This window comes from Hyaena hyaena, unplaced genomic scaffold (genome assembly GCF_003009895.1).
Source record: "Hyaena hyaena isolate Hyena2069 unplaced genomic scaffold, ASM300989v1 scaffold_70, whole genome shotgun sequence".
NCBI lineage: Eukaryota > Metazoa > Chordata > Mammalia > Carnivora > Hyaenidae > Hyaena > Hyaena hyaena.
In genome coordinates, this window is record NW_024080701.1 from 1,424,078 (window position 1) to 1,444,099 (window position 20,022).

At 44.7% G+C, this 20,022-nt stretch overlaps 1 protein-coding gene across 2 annotated transcripts in view; it reads right to left on the bottom strand.

Annotated features, from left to right (window-relative positions):
* The window catches only part of DNAJC17 (DnaJ heat shock protein family (Hsp40) member C17), a 41,241-nt gene that overhangs the window by 4,647 nt on the left and 16,572 nt on the right, over positions 1-20,022 (bottom strand). The window contains exons 2-10 of one of the 2 annotated variants that reach the window (XM_039232735.1): positions 5,861-5,930; positions 5,552-5,610; positions 5,230-5,317; positions 3,522-3,607; positions 3,201-3,297; positions 2,581-2,624; positions 2,048-2,125; positions 1,448-1,528; positions 837-947 (exon numbers count right to left, since the gene is read on the bottom strand). In XM_039232735.1, the coding sequence (XP_039088666.1) occupies positions 837-947; positions 1,448-1,528; positions 2,048-2,125; positions 2,581-2,624; positions 3,201-3,297; positions 3,522-3,607; positions 5,230-5,317; positions 5,552-5,610; positions 5,861-5,930 (714 nt within the window). The remainder of the gene's footprint in view (positions 1-836; positions 948-1,447; positions 1,529-2,047; positions 2,126-2,580; positions 2,625-3,200; positions 3,298-3,521; positions 3,608-5,229; positions 5,318-5,551; positions 5,611-5,860; positions 5,931-20,022) is intronic. The other variant, XM_039232736.1, reaches the window with a different exon arrangement.

Consider the following 20,022-nt stretch of genomic DNA (forward strand, 5'->3'; position numbering starts at 1 on the left):
CCCAGGATCTGGGACACACTCCTAGGGAGTCTCCCCTCCTCACAGCCAGGTGAGGAGCACACAGGACAGCAGAAGTGGCATGACTGAGGTAGTAAGAGCAAAGCCCTTGTGAACACCCGGGGGCCCTCCCCACCACCCCCAGAGCTGGTCGTGCACATAGCAGCCTGTGGCTCCCGCATAGACCCAAAGGCCATTTCAGAGATGGGAGAGCTCTGGGCCTGAAAGTTTTCTGTCCCACCAAGGTGGGGCAGTGCAAGCAGGTCTGGGTGCTGAACAAAAGTCCTCATGGAACTGTGAGGACTAAGCCAGCGCCAGGAGCACATCAGCTGAAATCTGTGCTTCACCATGAGGCGTGCCCCCAGGGGGAGCCCTGGGGCCAGCAGGGTAGCCAGTGTCATTTCTAAGGAGATACTGCCTTTTCACAATAGGCGCCTGTGGCCTGTGTGTGGCAGCCACAGATTCACCTGGAGAAGTGGAGCTGGGGAGGTAGCAGCTGCTCACCGCCCCTTCCTTCTTGGCAGTACCTGATAATCTAAACGCCAGATACTTCACGCCACAACCAAGCAACTCATGGGCCAGGAAAGCCCCTCTGGGTGGTGGTGACAACCCCCACAGGAGACAGGAGATGGAGAGAATCTAGGAATTCTGTGTGGGGTGGGGTCCGGGCACTCAGAGACAGAAAAGAGTCAGAACAGAACCTCAGTCCTGCTTAGGTTGGCAAATCTGCCAATTGCACTGTGCTCCTTGTAAGGAAAGGCCCTGAGATGAGCCCCCACAGGAAAAGGTCCCTCAGACCCCAAGCAGCAGACCCAGCTAGGGGAGGCGTGGTTCCTTACCTGTGACAGTCCTAGGTGGCTGGGACCCCCTGCGCCCTGGGGCCGTCCCTCCAACCAGGAAATCTTCAGGGGGTTATCGACCAGGCCCACTTCGTTTTGGACAGCCAGCTCCTGCCAGATACAGCACCCAGTCCTGGTCCCACGGCTCTAATCAGCCAGAGAGTAGCTCTCTCTACACCCACACAAAGAACCCGCACCAGCTCTCAATCTCCAGGCAAAACCAAGCAACCTTGGCAGAATGATGTGTTGAAGTTTTGACCCTCCTCATGGGGTGGGGGGTATGAACCTGCTAACTGGGGAGTGGGGGGAGAGGCAAAGCCTGCCGGGAGGCGTGCCAGCTTCTATAGAAGGGTTGAAGGTGGAGGGTGTAGAGCCAGGCAGCGGGAAACGAAGTCAGACTATGGTCTCCTTCATCCCCAGAGCATTCTCCTGTCTTACCTTCACTCGTTGTGCTTCTACTCCCAGGAATGGGGGGGTGGGGGGGAGCTCTGGGGAGTCTTGGCTCTGAGGGGGAGTATGGATACCTAAGCTCAGAGGGCCCACAGTAGTGGATCCATACTCTGGAGTGGTGGGGCCACCAGTGGCCCCCCAAAGCTTCACACGGCACTCACCGCAGCCTTGACGGTCGCAAACTCCACCACGGCGGTGCCGGCCTTCTTGGCGGAAAGCACCAGGTTGAGCACCTCTCCATACTGTGAGGACAGGGGGGTCCCAGTAAGCAAGGCAAGGAGCAAGACAAGCCTGAGTTTGCCCTGAGGCCTGCTGGGGCATTTTTGGCTGGAGGATAATGCTTTGTTGCTAAGTTCCCAGAGAGGGATCAGAGATGGGAAAGAAAGGATATCTTTGCCAGGGTGAAGAAGGATAGCAAAGGAAACCTGACCAAAGGACTGAGAACTCAGACTGGCAGAGCTGCAAAGCTGCCTCGGGGACCACAGGTGCGGAAGGGGACGGGGCTTCTGTGCAACCTGCCCACCTCGTCTCTCCCCACATACTCAAGACGACAAGGGCTAGTCTGGGTAGGGAAGGTGGGACCAGGAGGGAGGGCACACGGCAACACAGGTAGCTGGGGAAAGCCTCTAGGCCGCTATATGGTCTGTGAGACAGAAAAAAAGGCTGGTAGAGATGTTAGGCGAGTTTAGGCCTGCAGATCCAGGGTTTAGGCTGAGATACAGATGGAGATGATGGGAAAGAGGGAAGGAGGCAGGGCAGACCTTCTGGAAAAGCTGTAGGAGGACATCTCTGGAGTAGCCGCCTTTTGACTCATCTTCCTTTTTGCACTTCCATTTTAGCTGAAAGGATGGCAGTGGGTGTCACCATTAAACTCTGACTTTGACCTAAACAGTCCCAGCCCCACACCTGAGCTTTACAGTCTGAGTGACACCCTCATGGTCTTCCAGGTACTTGTAATCTAGGGACCCCCCCTGCTAAAGATGCGTTCCTCTTGAAATCGGACAGGCAGGGAGGCCAGCTCACCCAGACAGCCACACATCTAGGCCTATGAGACTCTCTCTTTCCAGGGCTTCTGAGCAGTGCTGCCTGGCAACTGCCAATGTTAAGAGTAGCCTTCGTGGCAAGCTCGGAGAGGCCATTCATATCCCAGGCAGTGACAGCATGGAAGGAGTGGGTGGTGGCACTGGCTCCCAGAGACCCAGTGTCCCCGCTAGAACACCCTGGGCCACCGGAGGCATCTGTTCTTGCTGACAAGAGGTGGTGTCAGGCGGCCCGTGGATCCCGCAGGGCTCACCTTTAGCTTGGGGGTTCCTCTGCCTTCGGGATTTTCTACCTTTCCTAGAAAATTTGGGAAAATTAGCAAGTTAGAATAGGAGGGAGCACAAAATTCTCTAAAGGAGACACAGTCCAGTGCTTGAAGGGCCTAGGAAAGGGCACTCCTGACCAAAGGCAGATCTGGCCTGCCCTGCTGAGGAGCCCGGTGGGGAAGGTAGGGGCAATCCCACTCCCATCCCGAGGAGCCGCCGCCTCCAGCTGCCTGCTCAAGGCTGTGACTATCACCCTGCTAACGAAGGGTTCTGAATGCTTTCCAAGGGCATGAGGCAGTGGCTCCAACCCCACAGTTCTACTGAAACAAAGTATCCAGAGCCTTTCCCCTACTGATCTCCAAATAGAGCCAGCTCTGCTTAGGACTAACACAAACAGGGACAGGAGCTCTCAGGGTGAATGAAAAACAAATAGGCCCCAGAGAAGTGGTAGGAAGAAGGAACAGGTGGCTTATGTCTGAGTCAGGTGCCCCTGGGGTTCCGAGAAGGTGGAAGTCTCCACAGCACCTCCACCAAGTAGCCGGCGTGACCTCTCTGGGCCTTTGGAGCTGCCTCCGAGGGGCGGCGGGTGGGAGTGATGGACACCTACCTCTCAACCTCTGCTCCCGTTCCTGGCGTATCTGCTCCCGGATCAGCCTCTGCTGTTCCTCCAGCTGCCGGGAACCCTCTTCTCGAAGGCGCTCGATCTGCAGAGCGGGGTTGGGGGGAGTGACAATTCTGTGCAGATCCAGTTCCAGATTGGCTCACCTTGTGAAGGTCCCTGGGAGGCTCCACCTGCAAGCTAGGGCTCAGCAACCTGTGGGTTGGACAGATTACCCAGATCCCACAGAAGACAGCCACGACAGCCACCTAGGCTCACCCTCCTCCTTCTCCGGCAGATGGCTTTAGACCAGCACGCCCGGATGCTCACCTCCTGCTCCAGCGTCCTGGTGCTCCCGCTCTCCTCCTCCTCCTCACTGCCATGGGCCTGCGCCTGCCGTTCCCGGGCCTCCAGGTCTAGGCACGAGAGTTGAGTGACCCAATGTCTGGTCTAAGCAGTTCTACATGGCTTCAGCCAGCCCAAAGCCTCACGCAGGATGAAACCATACAGTACCTCTGACCCCTCCCTCCATGCCCATGTGCTCTCAAGTTAATCTTCATTGAGAAAAGTCAGAGTGTGGAAGGAGTATAGGTTCCGGCTGAGTGGCCGGGGTCTGGAAGAGTTAAATCAGCAGCTCATGCTGACCAAGCTGGTTCTCCAAACAGTGAACAGGGTGTGGGTGGGTGCTTATGTCAGCAGCCCAGGGCCATGTGGCAGGGATGCCAAGGGTGGAGCTGCTGGCCTGTCCCTGTGGTTTGGCACAACAGCCTGACCTTGACCCTGGCATTGATGCTTATTCCATCACAGAGCTCGAGTGCCCACTGCCTCTTATACCTCCCTCTTAGCTCACATTTACCAAACTACACGTTGGACCCGACTATGGCAGTTTCTACAGGGATGGCAGATTCTGTGTGAGGACATCACCCCGTGTCCTGGAGCCCTTACTGCCTTCCAAGAGAAACCTGCTTGTGGCCTTATGACAGGCCAGCTGCTGTGACAAACCCTCCTCTCAGCCCTGGGACTCACTGCTTTCTTCTCTTGGTACTATACGTACCTAGAATCTCCAGGGTTTTTTGTTTGTTTTTGATAGAAAGAGGGATGTACTGGGATGGTATATATGCATATTAAATCTATGGATATCAACTAGGCAAGAAGAAGGGGAGAAAAATCAGGTTAAGACTCCCTAGAAGAATCTTTTTTTTAAATTAAAAAAATTTTTAATGTTTATTTATTTTTGAGAGAGAGAAAGAGAGCACAAGCATGGGCACAGAGAGAAAGGGAGACACAGAATCCAAAGCAGGCTCCAGACTCTGAACTGTCAGCATAGAGCCTGACCTGGGGCTCGAACCCACAAACCATGAGATCATGACCTGAGGCCGAAGTCAGACGTTTAACTGACTGAGCCACCCAGGTGCCCCAGGACTGCCTAGAACAATCTTACTGCAGTGATAAAAATGTTCTAAAATTGATTTACAGGTATAGGTGCACCATTTGGTAAATTTCCTAAAAATCACTGAATTATACACTTGAAATGGGTAGATGTTATGATATTCAAAATACACTGTAATAAAGCTATAAAAAAAAATGCCTGGACCTATTTGGATCCTTCTGAGGGGACTCCTCAGAGTGAAAGCTCTGTGCAGATGTGAGGCTGGGATGAATCAAAAGATCGAGGATGGCATCCTGAACAAGAACAAGACTTTACTCATACTGTGTGGGTTTAATTCCCAGCTCCAGCAAGTTCTCATCCTTTTGGTGCCTTAGCTTCTTTATCTATAAAAACTGGGTTTAGTAATACTCACTTCCTTAGATAATTAAAGGAGGCTGTAAAGCATTTGTCACAATGCTAGCTGGTAGTAAATCTAGCCACTGTTGGTATTCCTAAGAGTGACCTTCAGGTCCCACCCCTGACAGCAGGGTTCTGCCCAGAGCTAGTGCCAAAAAGCTCTGAGGTGCAGCTCCAGGAAGAAAAGTGAGGGGGCTGCATGAAAATGGCCCAGGGAAACCACAGGCCACCCAGCACCACAATGTCACCTACCAAGCTTCACTTTCTTTCTTCTCTCATCAAGTTTCTGTGTTCTCTCTGCTGCCTGCTTCCTGGCTTTCCTGACCTTGTCATACGCAGCCTGGCAGGAGAAAGAACACCAAGGAGCAGTCAGCTGGAGGACAGGCATGGAGTGCAGCCATCTTCCCAGCCCTGCCATGTAGCCCCGGAGCCGTCGGGAGGCAGCCTGGTGACCAGACCTCCGGGCTGGGGCGGCTAGGCCTGTGCTGCATGGCGGAACATAGGGGACTGGGCTGAAGTGCCACAGCGGTCTCTAACCACGGGAGACAGTTCAAATAGTGGAGGATGAGCTTACCCTGGCTGCAGAATCCGTCAGTACCTCCAAGGCCTGAGAAAGCTGGTGGAAGAGCTCAGCTAAAAATATGGGTCAAAAAAGAGAGGAGACAAAGGAAGTCAGGCTTGGTATGGTGTGCTCCCTTGAAAAAGCACCTCAAAGAAGCCACACGCTGGCAGGTGTACAGACAACTGACCACATACCCCTCGCACGTGAAGTGCAGGCCCAGGGCTGTGTGCGTCAGCACAGCAGTCACATGGAAGCAGAGACCGGGAGGCCGCCATCCCCAGGTGAGCGGGTCTCACCTCCCCATGTGTAGGACAGTCTCACCTGCTCTGGGATTATCAGGATTTTTGTCTGGATGGCAGGAGAGGGCCTTCTGCCTATATGCCTTCTTCACCTGGAAGAGTCAGAAGATGTGGTTATTCCCTCTCACACCCCAGACGGGCAAGAAAATCTCACTAAAGCAATAAAGGAACCCAAGAGCACTCCCCATCGCTAAAAGAAAGGCTGCTCGTCCCCACACTGTTTCTCCTCCACCCGAGGAGATGTGCCGTGGATGAGGCAAAGGCCATGGAGGGAGCCAGCTGCGGGCCTGGGGCAGAGAAGCTAGGCTTGCTTCCTGCCGAGTACCAGCCTCACCACAGACGATGTAAAAGGGCCCCTGACAGGCAGCTTTCTCTACAGCCATCTGAAAAAAGGCACTCACACACCCTTCGTGGGCATGTCAACTGGGGCACCCTTTCTGAAAGAAAATTTAGTCATCAAAGGTTTTTTTTTCTATTTTAATTATTTTATCTTATTTTTCTGTTTTCTTTTTTAATTTACATCCAAGTTAGTTAGCACATGGTGCAACTATGATTTCAGGTGTAGATTCCTTAATGCCCCTCACCCATTTAGCCCATCCCCCCCAACAACCCCTCCAGTAACCAACTGAGCCACCCGTGCACTCCATTATTGTTTATTTTAAATACCAAAGTGGTCATATTATATATACTGCTCTAAGTCTTGTTTTTTTTCCGGCACTATACCTTGAAAATCTTTTTTGGGGTAGGGATAAATTGACATCTAACAGTGTATTCCTTTCAGGGGTACAACATAATGATTTGCATATTACCCACACCCAGGCGCTCCAACCCACTCAGCTATTTTAAGGAAAGACAGAGCACAAAACCCCAGAATGTGCCCTGCCCTCACTTGTCTGCACACTTTACCTGCCATTCAAGCCGGCGAGGAGGAGCCTCTGGACCCAGAACTTCCTCAAGCAGCTAAGCAAACTGGCTTTCTAGGCTTCTCAGAGGAAACCAATAAATACTTCTACCCAAAGTTGCTAAATAAGGACCCTCAGAGGCACGCAGCCAGCACCGCCAAGAGAGGGCGTGTGGACAGGTGCACCACTCTAGGGCCAAGGAGGGCGGGAAGCAACCTAGCCTCGGACGTCTGGGGTGTGCTGCCATCTGCTGGGCTGTCGCTGGCACTGCACCTTCACAGCCAGGTCGACCAAGTCCATCCATCAGGCTCTCTCCCCCGGCTCTCCTGGCTGAGCCCGGCAAACAGAATATACATCCAGCTCAGAGCCTGGAACCTGCTTTGAATTCTGTTGTCTCCCTCTCTCTCTTCCTCTCCCCTGCTCACACTCTGTCTCTCTCTTTCAAAAATGAATAAACATTAAAAACATTTTTAATTACAATAAAATCTAGCTCTGTTTTCACTTAAAAATTACTAATGAAAGCTGATAGTTTTACATACAGTTTTACATTTGAAACATCATCTTTACTCTTTCAGCCCCTTATCATCGGTCTTTTCTCCCTCTTTCTTTTGCCTCCTCCATTGTGCCCCAGCCTCATTTCTTTTTTATTTAAAACTAAGCCTTTAATATGTATTCTTTATGTTTTAGGGTCCTCTATGTTATTTCTTCTCCAATAAGTAAAACAATACAAAATATATAAAGAGAAAGCCAAAAGACAAATGTTCTTTCCTCACCTCCCCAGCCCTCTTTACAGTTCCAATGGTAATCCAAGGGTAGCCTTTTAAATATATTTTTTAATGTTTTTATTTATTTCTGAGAGAGCGAGCGAGCGCGCGAGAGAGAGCAGGGGAGGGTCAGAGAGAGACGGAGACACAGAATCTGAAATAGGCCCCAGGCTCTGAGCTGGCAGTCAGCACAGAGCCGGATAATGGGGCTCGAACCCACGAACCGTGATATCATGACCTGAGCCACAGTTGGACGCTTAACCGACTCAGCCATCCAAGCGGGGAGGGCGGGGCGCAGCCTTTTAAAGCTTCCTCCTTGATCATGCCAACAAATATGAGTCTTCCGGGTTTGGTTTCTGTCTCTCTACCCCTCCTCTCTCCCTGAGATGGGTGAAAGGAAGAGGCAGGGAGAAGAGGGTGTCTGTCATCTCAACGTGAAAGCTGCCTGGCCTCAGAATGCCACTTCTTCTGGACCAGAATGAGGGGTGTGGCCTACCAGTGTCTGGGCATTTTGTCAAAGATGGTTTCCTTTGTATCGTAAGGCTCTTTAAAAGTATTATATGTTCATTTTTGTAAATCTGAAAGGGATAGTAAAAGGGAGAGAGGCAAGAAGGACCATAAGAAAGATAAAAGGAGTATGGGGAAGCCTGGGTGGTAGTACATTCTTCTCTTTCTTTCTTTCTTTCTTTCTTTCTTTGAGAGAATGCTTTATGGATTGTATTATAAGGGAATGACATTAAGTACTGTTTTGTGTTTTATAATTCATTTTGGAAGTTCCTTATCAGAAGACTGGGGGTTTTTGCCACACAGGCCTTACAGTTCAGGTGCTTGTGGGACCTGACTTGTGTTTAAATATTTATTTTCAATGAATCATGTCTCCATTTGTACTTTAAGCACTATTCCTTTTTGCACAGCTGAATATTTCCAATTATGTTTCATGCTGGGCATTCTGCTGCAAAACCATAAAAAACAGGACACAAAAACAAACCAAAAAACAAAAATCTTTTTTTTACAAAATAGGGAAACAAATTATTCAAACAAAAAATTAATTATGTAATAATGAGAAATTAATCTAATACATTAATTTGCTTCTTCATCAATTCTCTTTCCAGAATGTGTCCCTTTGACAAATATCCATAACAGTCTCATCAGATTTTTTTTATTAATTAATTAAAAAATATTTTTTTTGGCCCATATGTTTTTATTTTTATTTATTTATTTATTTATTTTACAAATAGTTTATTGTCAAGTTGGTAAGATTTTTTTTTTAATATTTTTTTTTTATTTATTTCTAGGAGAGAGAGAGAGAGACAGCGTGAGCAGGGGAGGGTCAGAGAGAGAGGGAGTCACAGACTGAAACAGGCTCCAGGCTCCGAGCTGGCAGTCAGCACAGAGCCCGAAGCGGGGCTCGAACCCACGAACCGCAAGATCATGACCTGAGCGAAAGTTGGACGCTTAACCAACTAAGCCACCCAGGCGCCCCAGTAAGATTTTTTTTTAACGTTTATTTATTTTGAGAGACAGAGAGAGAGAGCGAGCATGAGCAGGGAAGGGGCAGAGAGAGAGGGAGGCACAGGATCTGAAGCAGGCTCTAGGCCCTGAGCTGTCAGCACAGAACCCGATGCGGGGCTCGAACCCACGAACTGTGAGATAATGACCTGAGCTGAAGTCGGACCCTTAACCAACTGAGCCACCCAGGTGCCCCTCATCAGATTTTTTTTTTTTTTTGAAGTAACAGTATAACTAGACCTAGGTTACCTCACTCCGCATCTGCATGGACCCCATCTTACCCCCACACTTCCAGCTCCACATTCCTAATATCTACAATTAAATACAACTGTCATAACCAAATTGATGTGTCCTGGACACCCTACTCTCTCAAGGTCTGCCCTGGACCTCAATTTCCAAACCATCATTTAAAGGTGTAAGGGCCTAATCACTCTAATATTTCAAGATCCTATAGGAAAAAAATTAACAGACTCATGCACTGGCTAGATATTAGCAGGATATCAGGCTGGTTATTCATTCCCAAGGAGGGATATCTAATAGTAGGAGGAGAGCTCTGAGAGCCCTTCAGCACAGCACTGAATCTACCCACCTCCTCGGTCCACTGATGGAATATCTAGGGATAAACAGGCTGAGATGGAGTTGGGGATCTAGAGAAGAATCAGGTATTTCTTGGACACTGCAGAGGAAGGACAGTATTTAGCAAGGAAGATGGCCATGAAAACAATGAGCTACATTATTGTGTGTGCTGCCGTTAAAAGTGGTCCATGAGAATAGAAACCCAGAAATAAACCCACAATTACATGGTCAGTTAATCTTTGACAAAGGAGGAATGAATATACAACGGGGAAAAAGATAATCTCTTCAACAAATGGACAGCCACATGTAAAAGAATGAAATTGGACCACTTTTTTTCACTATATCCAAAAATAAACTCAAAATGAATTAAAAACCTACATGTGAGACCTGAAATCATAAAAATCCGTGAAGAGAAAAATCCCTGAAGGCAATAATCTCTTGGACCCTGACCATAGGAATATTTTTCTAGATAGGTCTCCTGAGGCAAAGGAAATAAAGCAAAAATAAACTATGGCAACTACATAAAAATAAAAAGCTTCTACACAGTGAAGGAGACAATAAAACTAAAAGGCAAACTATTGAATGGGAGAAAATATTTGCAAATGACATATCCAATAAAGGGTTAGTATCCAAAACACATAAGGAGCTTCTAAAACTCAACATTCAAAAAATAAATATTCCAATTAAAAAAATGGGCAGAAGATGGGGCACGTGTGTGGCTTAGTCAGTTGAGTGCCTGACTTTGGCTCGGGTCACGATCTCGTGGTTTGTGAATTTGAGCCCCGCATCAGGCTCTGTGCTGACAGCTCAGAGCCTGGGCCCCTGCTTCAGATTCTGTCTCCCTCTCTCTCTGACCCTCCCCTGCTTGTGCTCTCTCTCAAAAATAAACACTAAAAAAAAGGGGGGGGGGGGCAGAAGACATGAACAGACATTTCTCCAAAGACATCCAGATGGTCAATAGACACATGAAAAGATGCTCAACATCACTCACCATCAGGGAAATTCAAATCAAAACTACAATGAGCTATCACCTCACACCTGTCAGAATGGTTAAAATAAAAAAACACAAAAAACAGGGGCACCTGGCTGGCTCAGTCTGTAAAGCCTGCAACTCTTGATCTCAGGGTCATGAGCCTAAGCCCTACATGGGGCATAGGGCTCACTTAAAAAACAAAACAAAAACAAAAACAAAAAAACCCTCAAGAAACAAGTGTTGGTGAGGATGTGGATAAAAAGGTGGAATGCATATTGGTGCAGCCACTGAAATGTCCTAAAAAATTAAAAATGGAACAACCCTACAATCTAGGAATCCCACTACTGGATATTTGCCCCCAAAATACAAAAACACTAATTCAAAGGGATACATGCACCCCTATGTTTATTGCAGCATTATCTACACGAGCCAAACTATGGAAGCAGCTCAAGTATCCATCAACTGATGAATGGATAAAGAGGATGTCATATATAAGATAAAATGGAATATTTTCCAGCCACAAAGAAGAATGAAATCTTGCCATTTGCAACAAGGATAGAGCGAGACAGTATAATGCTGAGGGAAATAAGTCAGTCAGAGAAGGCAAATACCATATGATTTCATTCATACATGGGATTTAAGAAACAAAACAAATGAGCAAAGAAAAAAAAATGAGCAAACCAAAAGAGAGACAAACCAAGAAACAAACTCTTAATATAGAGAACAAAATGATGGTTACCAGAGGGAGGTAGGTGGGGTTGGGGAAAATAGGGGAACAGGATTAAAGAGTACATTTAACATGAAATAAAATAATTAAAAAAGGGGTGCCTGGGTAGCTCAGTTGATTGAGCATCTGACTCTTTTTTTTTTAATGTTTTACTTATTTCTGAGAGAGAGAGAGAGAGAGAGAGAGAGAGAGCATGAGCAGGGGAGGGTCAGAAAGAGAGGGAGATACAGAATCCGAAACAGGCTCCAGGCTCTGAGCTGGCAGTCAGCACAGAGCCCGACACGGGGCTCAAACCCACGAACCATGAGATCATGACCTGAGCTGAAGTCAGGCGCTTAACTGACTGAGCCACCCAGGCGCTCCGAGCATCTGACTGTTGATTTCAGCTCAGGTGATGATTCCAGGGTCATGGGATAAAGCCCCACATTGGGCTCTGCCCTGAGCATGGAACCTTCTTGGGACTGTCTCTCTTTCTCCCTCTACCCTCTACTCCCTCTCTCTCTCTCTAAAATAAAGAAAAGAAAAAAAAAACCTAAAAAATAATAATGGAAACACAGAGAAAGGAGTGACTAATTTTAGCTCTGCAAGCTTCTCAGAGAAGGCAATATCTGAGCTGGATCTGAAAGGTAAGCAATTCTGTGAGCAGAGAGCTGGAAAGGACATTCAAGACAGAAGGTGTGAAAGAACCTGACTTCTCTTAGAGCTCCAGGTCAGCTTACAGGAGAAATACAAGAGTTTTGCTTTAGGGGCACTTGGCGGGCTCAGTCAGTAGAGCATGTAACTCTTGATCTTAGAGTTGGGAGTTTGAGCCCCATGTTGGGTGTGGAGATTATTTAAAAATAAAATTTAAGGGGCGCCTGGGTGGCTTAGTCAGTTGAGCATCCGACTTATGCTTAGGTCATGATCTCGCGTTTCGTGGGTTCGAGCCCCGCGTCGGGCTCTGTGCTGACTGCCAGCTCAGAGCCTGGAGCCTGTTTCAGAGTCTGTACTCCCTCTCTCTCTGACCCTCCCCTGCTCACGCTGTCTCTCTCTCTCTCTCCTAGAAATAAATAAAACATTAAAAAAAAAAGAAAAGAAAAGAAAAAAGAGTCATGGTTGCAAAATGCATGGAAAAAAATAATGTTTTTGTCAAAGCATATTTTGGGTTTTAAAACACTTCAACCAGGGGTGCTTGGCTGGCTCACTCAGTGGAACATGCAACTCCTGATCTCCAGGTTGTGGGTTCAAGCTCCACATTAGGTGTACATTGCTCAAAAATAAAATCTGAAAAGAAAAACAAAAACAAAAATGAAACTTCGACCAAAGAAAGGTAATGAAAGAAGAGTAGGAAAAGAAAAAATTCATACAAACAGGTTTTAATGCACAGACCTGGGATGAAGAAATGCTGGGGAATGAGGACACACACATAAGGCAAAGAAATGCCCACTGGGCCAAGAAGAGGCGAAAACAAAGGTTGAAGAATGATAAAGTCATCATCAGGGATGATACTGAAAATATAAGAAAGTTAGTGTGATTCATAAAAAAGAGATAGAGCAATTAGAAGGGAAAACACCACTGCGTGTCCAAGCAGCGCCAGGTTTGAAGAGTCTGCTGAGTTCAAGGGTGGTGAACCTCTCTCAAAGATGAATGACTGAGGAGGATTTGCTGATCTCCAAGCCCAGAGAATTTAAACCTGGACATTCTCTAACAGCTATGAAAGTGTATCATAAAACACACAAAAGCAAGATTAGTGGAACATATAAGGCTGGCCAAGAAACAAACACTAATAAATGTAAAAACTCAACATGTAGTAAAAACTATTATTATAATGTATTATACTGAGTGAAGAAAAAGTTAAATCTTCATCTCAAGCCATATACCAAAATAACTCCAAATAGATCAAAACACTAAATAAAACAAAACACTAAATAAAAGACAAAAAATAAAACTAAAGCAACCTAAAAGAAAGGAAATGATGGGACAATTAATCTGCCTGTGGGATTGGGAAGAAATCCCAAGTATTAAAGCAAGGGAAGAAACCACATGTGTGCCTGCATAGAATGAATAAATTTACAATGAGAAAAATTTTTGATGTCTTTAAGTTAAAAATCATAGACAAAATTAATAGACGGGGCAATGAAAACTAAGGGAAGTATTTGCATGAAATATGACAGATAACACAATGATATAACAGATATGTATAAATATGACAGATAACACTATCTAAAGAACTCATGCAGAGAAAACACCCAACAGAAGAAACCACGATAAAGAAAAAACATGAAGAGATAATGCGTAGAATAGAAACGATTAATAACATGAAAAACATTCTCCTCACACACAAAAATTAAGTCCCTTTCAAAATTCAAAAATTTCAGTCCTATCAATTGACAACAAATAAGAAAACGATGGCATTTAATGTTGGTGGCTTTGTGGTGAATACGTAAATCGACCTGATGACTCTGGAAAGTAATCTGGCCCTGTCTATCAGGAGGCTGTAAAAAGTGCAGACCCTTTGATCAAGCAAGGCCTCTACTAAGAGTCTGTCTGCAGAAATATTTAGAAATTCATTCAATATTTATAAAAAGTGGTATTCACTTACAACACTGTTTATATTATATTAGAGAAAGTCAGAAATCATTTACATTCCAAAACAAGAGTAGCTAGTACTTACATACTGCCTTCTGTGTGACAAGCTGTGTCTGAAGTGCTTTACATATAATAACTTATTTAACCCTTAAAACATCCCTATGAATGTTATTATTATATTATTATTATAATCCACATTTTACACATGAGGAAACTGTGACATAATTAGGGATAATTATGATACTGAAAATCCATTCAATGAAAAAGCATGCAATTATTATTACAGACAATAACTGTTCTACTCCAGCCCAAACACCACAGGAAAAACGTGGCCCTCACCCCACCCCTGCCACCAAGGGCCATATGGGGAGGCTAGACTTCTCCCCCGCCACCTGTAACAAAACACCTCAAACCTTCACCAGGGTAGTGTCAGAAAAGGCCAAGTGGGGAGCTCATGCTCACCAGATGAAAATATAAAAATATCCCTGGGGTTCCTGGGTGGCTCAGTCAGCTGAGTGTCTGACTCCTGATTTTGGCTCAGGTCATGATCCCAGGGTCGTGGGAATGAGCCCCATGCTGGGCTCTGCGCTGAGTGTGGAGCCTGCTTGAGATTCTCTCCCCCCTCTGCCCCTCTCCCTTGCTTGCCTGCACAAATACTCTCTCTCTCTCTAACTAAAAACAAACAATAAAATAAAATGTTAGGGGCCACTGGGTGCCTGTCAGGTATCCTCACTCTTGGTCTCAGCTCAGATCATGATCTCACGGTTTGTGGGTTCAAACCGCATGTCAGGCTCTGCACTGGCGGTGTGCAGCCTGCTTGTGATTCTCTCTCTCCCTCTCTCTGCATCTCCCCTGCTCACTCTCACTTTCCCTAAATGAATAAATAGACATTACAAAAGAATAAAATGTTAAAAAATATATATGTATATACCTGAAACAGAGAGATTATAGCTGATATTTTACTCTTAAAATGAGCCTGTATTACATGTCAAATCAAGAAAAACTATTTAAAAAACCAGACAGGGGGCACCTGGGTGGCTCAGTCAGTTGAGCGTCTGACTTCGGCTCAGGTCATGATCTCGCAGTTTGTGAGTTCAAGCTCCACGTGGGGCTCTGTGCTGACAGCTCAGAGCCTGGAACCTGCTTCGGATTCTGCGTCTCCCTCTTTCTTTGCCCCTCCCTTGCTCACGCTATCCCTCTCTGTCTCTCAAAAATAAATAAACATTAAAAAATTTTTAAAAAAAAACAGACAGGTCTAAACACTCCAATCAAAAAACAGAATGGATTAAAAAACAAGACCCATCTGGGGTGCCTGGGTGGCTTAGGCGGTTAAGCGTCCGACTTTCGCTTAGGTCATGATCTCGCGGTTCGTGGGTTCGAGCCCCGCGTCGGGCTCTGTGCTGACTGCCAGCTCAGAGCCTGGAGCCTGTTTCAGAGTCTGTATCTCCCTCTCTCTCTGACCCTCCCCTGCTCACACTGTCTCTCTCTCTCTCTCCTAGAAATAAAAATATTAAAAAAAAAAACAAGACCCATCTATATGCTACCTACAAGAGACTCATTTCAGAGGAAAGGACACACATAGACTGGAAGTAAAGGGATGGAAAAAGTTATTTCCCACAAATAGCCAAAAAAAGCTGAGCTAGCTAAACTAAGACAAAACAGACTTCAAGAGAAAGATTGTAATAAGAAGAGGCAATGGTCATTATATAATGATAAAGGAGTCAATCCATCGAGAGGACATATTTGTAAATATTCTATACCCAACAAAGGAGCACCTAAATATATAAACCTAAAGGGAGAAATAGACAGCAATATAATAACAATAGGAGTCTTTAATACCCCACTTTCATCAATGGCCAAAACAGATCATCCAGAGAAAAAATCAATAAGGAAACATTAGCCTTAAACTGTGCATTAGACCAAATGGACTTAACAGACATATACAGAACATTCCATCCAGGGGCACCTCAGTGGCTCAGTTGGTTGAGTGTCCAACTTTGGCTCATGGACTTTGGCTCAGGTCATGATCTCACAGTCCTTGGGTTTGAGCCCTGCGTTGAGCTTTGTGCTGACAGCTCACAGCAGCCTGGGGCCTGCTTCAGATTCTGTGAAGCAGAATCTCTCTCTCTGCCCCTCTCCCGCTTGCTCTCTGTCTCTCTCAAAGTAAAATAAAGACCAAAAAAAATTTCTTTAAAGAAAAAGAAAGAATATTCCATCCAAAAGCAAGAGAATGTACATTCTTCTCAAGGACACATTGAACATTCTCCAGGATAGACCACATGTTAGGAAAAAATAAGTCTTTTTTTTTTTTTTTTAAGTTTATTTATCTTGACAGAGAGAGAGAGAGAAAGAAAGGGAAAGGGCAAAGAGAGAGGGAGAGAGAATCCTCCGTGCTCAAAGCTCAGAGCTCAACTCGGGGCTTGAACTCATGAACCATGAGATCCTGACCTGAGCCGTCATCAAGAGTTAGACGCTTAAGGGGTGCCTGGGTGGCTCAGTCGGTTAAGCGTCTGACTTCGGCTCAGGTCACGATCTCACGTTCGTGGGTTCGAGCCCCGCGTCGGGCTCTGTGCTGACAGCTAGCTCAGAGCCTGGAGCCTATTTCAGATTCTGTGTCTCCCTCTCTCTCTGACCATTCCCTGCTCACGCTGTCTCTCTCTCTCTCTCTCTCAGAAATAAATAAAACATTAAAAAAAAAAAAAGAGTTAGACGCTTAATCAACTAAGCTAACCAGGCACCCCCAAAAGCAAGTCTTAATACATGTCAAAACACTGAAATCATATCAAGTATCTTTTCTGACCGTAGTGGTATAAAACTAGAAATTAATTACAGGAAGAAAACTGGAAAACTCCCAAATATGTGGAGCTTAAACAACACACTATTGAACAACCAATGGGTAAGAGGAGAAATCTAGGAGAAATTAAAAAAAAAATACCTTGGGATAAATGACAGTAGAAATATAACATACCAAAACTAATGGGATTCAGCAAAAGCAGTTCCAAGAAGGGAGCTCATAGTGACAAACACCTACTTTAAAAAGCTAAACTCTAAAAATTCCACCAAAAAACTGCTAGAACTAATCAATGAGTTCAATAAAGTTGTAGGACACACAATCACTATATAAAAATTTGTTGCAATTCTATACACTAATAATGAACTACCAGAAAGAGAAATTAAGAAAACAATTCCATTTACAATTGCATCAAAAAGAATAAAATACCTAGGAATAAATTTAATCAAAGAGGTGCAAGACCTGTACACTAAATGTAAGACATTGATAAAACAAACTGAAGACAACACAAATAAATGGAAAGATATTTTGTGCTTATGGATTAGGAGAATTAATATTGTTAAAATGTCCTTACTACCCAAAGCAATCCACAGATTCAGTGCAATCTCTATCAAAATTCTAATAATATTTTTCACAGAAATAGAAAAAAAATCCTGAAATTTGTATGGAATCACAAAAGATCCCAAATAGCCAAAGCAATCTTGAGAAGGAAGAACAAAGCTGGAGGCATCACACTTTCTGGTTTCAAACTATATTACAAAGGTATCGTAATCAAACAGTATGGTATTAGCATAAAAACAAACACATAAATCAGTGGATTGGAAGACTAGAGATACTACAAATTAACCCATGTATATATGGTCAATTAATTTATGACAGAGGAGCTAAGACTATATGAGGGGGAAAAGGCAGTCTCTTCAATAAATGGTGTTGGAAAAACTGGACAGCAACATGCAAAATAATGAAACTGGACTCCTACCTTATACCATATACAAAAATCAACTCAAGATAGATTAAAGACTTAAATGTAAGAATTGAAACCATAAAACTTCTAAAAGAAAACATAGGCAGTAAGTTCCTTGACATGAGTCTTGGCCATGATTTTTTGGATTTGACACCAAAAGCAAAAACAACAAAAGCAAAAATATATCAGATCATATATCTGATAAGGAATTAATATTCAAAATATAAAAAAAACTCCTACAACTCACTAGCAAAAAACCCCAATCTGATTTTTTTTAATGGGCAGAGGATCTTAAGAGACATTTTTCCAAAGAAGACGTACAGATGGCCAAAAGGTAAATGAAAACGTACTCAACATCACTAATCAGGGGAATACAAATTAAAACCACAGTGAGATAGCACCTCGCACCTGTTAGAATGGCTCTTCTCAGAAAGACTAGAAATAACAAGTGTTGGCAAGTGGAGAAAAGGGAACCCTCATGCACTGTTGATAGGAATGTAAACTGGTGCAGCTACTATGGAAGTCAGTATGGACATACCTCACAAAATTAAAATTAGACCTACCATATAATATAGCAATCCTGCTTCTAGTATTTATTCAAAGGAAACAAAAACACTAATTTGATAAGATATCTGCACCCCATGCTCATTGCAACATTATTTACAATATCCAAGACATGGAAGCAACCTAATGGATGGACAAAGATGTGGTACACACACACACACACACACACACACACACACACACACACGCAGCAATACTATTCAGACATAAAAAAAGAAAGTTTGCCATTTGTGAAAACATGGATAGACCTTGAGGGCATCATGCTGAGATGAGTCAGACAGAAAGACAAATACCATATGATCTCATTTATATATGGAATCTAAAAAAGAAATGAAAACAAAAAACAACCCTAACTCATAGATACAGAGAACAGACTGGTGGTTGCCAGAGGTGTGGGGGTGGGTGGGGTGAAACAGGTGAAGGGGGTCAAAAGGTGCAAACTCTCAGTTATAAAATAAGTCTGGGAATGTAATGTATAGTGTGCTGACAGATTTAATAATACTGTATTGTATACAATATTATTAAGTTACTAAGAGAGTAGATCTGAAAAATTCTTATAAGAAAAAAAAGTATAACTATGTGTGGTGATAGACTTATGTTAGCTAGACTTATTGTGGGGTACATTTTACAATGTACTCAATGTATTGAGTCATTATGTTAATAATAGAATGTTATGAAGCCTCTGAGTGGTTCAGTTGATTGAGTATCCCCAACTCAATTTCAGATAGATCATGATTCCAGGGTCGTGGAAGTGAGTCCCACATCAGAGGGCTTGGCACTGAGCATGAAGCCTGCTTGGGATTCATTCTCTCTCTCTCTCTCTGTCTCCCCTGCCCCCTCTCTCACTCCCCTCTCACATTCTCTCTAATAATAATAATGAGAATGAGAATACTGAAATGTTGTGTCAATTATATCTCAATCTTGAAAAATAGGATGGTGGCACCTGGATGGCTCAGTCGGTTAAGTGTCCGACTCAGTCTGTGCTGGCAGTGCTGAGCCTGCTTGGGATCCTCATTCTCCACCTCTCTCTGCCCGTCTCCTGCTCATATGTGCACTCACTCTCTCTCAAAAGTAAGATGCACCTGGGTGGCTCAGTTGGTTAAGGGCCTGACTTCAGCTCAGGTCATGATCTCACTGTCTGTGGTTTCAAGCTCCATATCAGGCTCTCTGCTGACAACTCAGAGCCTGGAGCCTGTTTGGGATTCTGTGTCTCCCTCTCTCTGTACCTCCCCAACTCATGCTTTGTCTCTCTCTCTCTCGTTCTGTCGCTCTTTCAAAAAAACTTTAAAAAATTTAAATTCTCAACTTAATAAACGTAAAAAAGAAAGGAGTGTTTAAAAAAAATAGGGATATTCAGTTTCTTTCTACTGTTCTAAGCTGGAAGGCAGCATGGTTCACTGAAAGAGGAAAAGTTTTGGAATCTAACAAATGTATTTTTATTTTATTTATTTAATTAAAAAATTTTTAATATTTATTTTGAGAGATAGAGTGTGCACACATGTGCAGAGAGAGAGAGAGGGAGGAGGGAGGGAAGGATAGAGAGAATCCCAAACAGGCTCCACGCTTTCAGGGCAGAGCCCAATGCAGGGCTCAATCCCACAATGACCTGAGCTGAAATCAAGAGCTGGACTTTCAACCGACTAAGCCACCCAGGCACCCTTAACAGATGTGCTTTTAAATTCTGAGTCTTCTGCATCCTACCAGCATAACTTTGGACAAATCACTGAATCTCACTCAGCCTCAGCTTCTTCAGCGACAACATGAGGAAAGAATCCCCTACACACAGGATAGCTGTGAGGATTAAAGAAAATAATCCATGTGAAGTCCCTGACAAAAACTAGGCAAT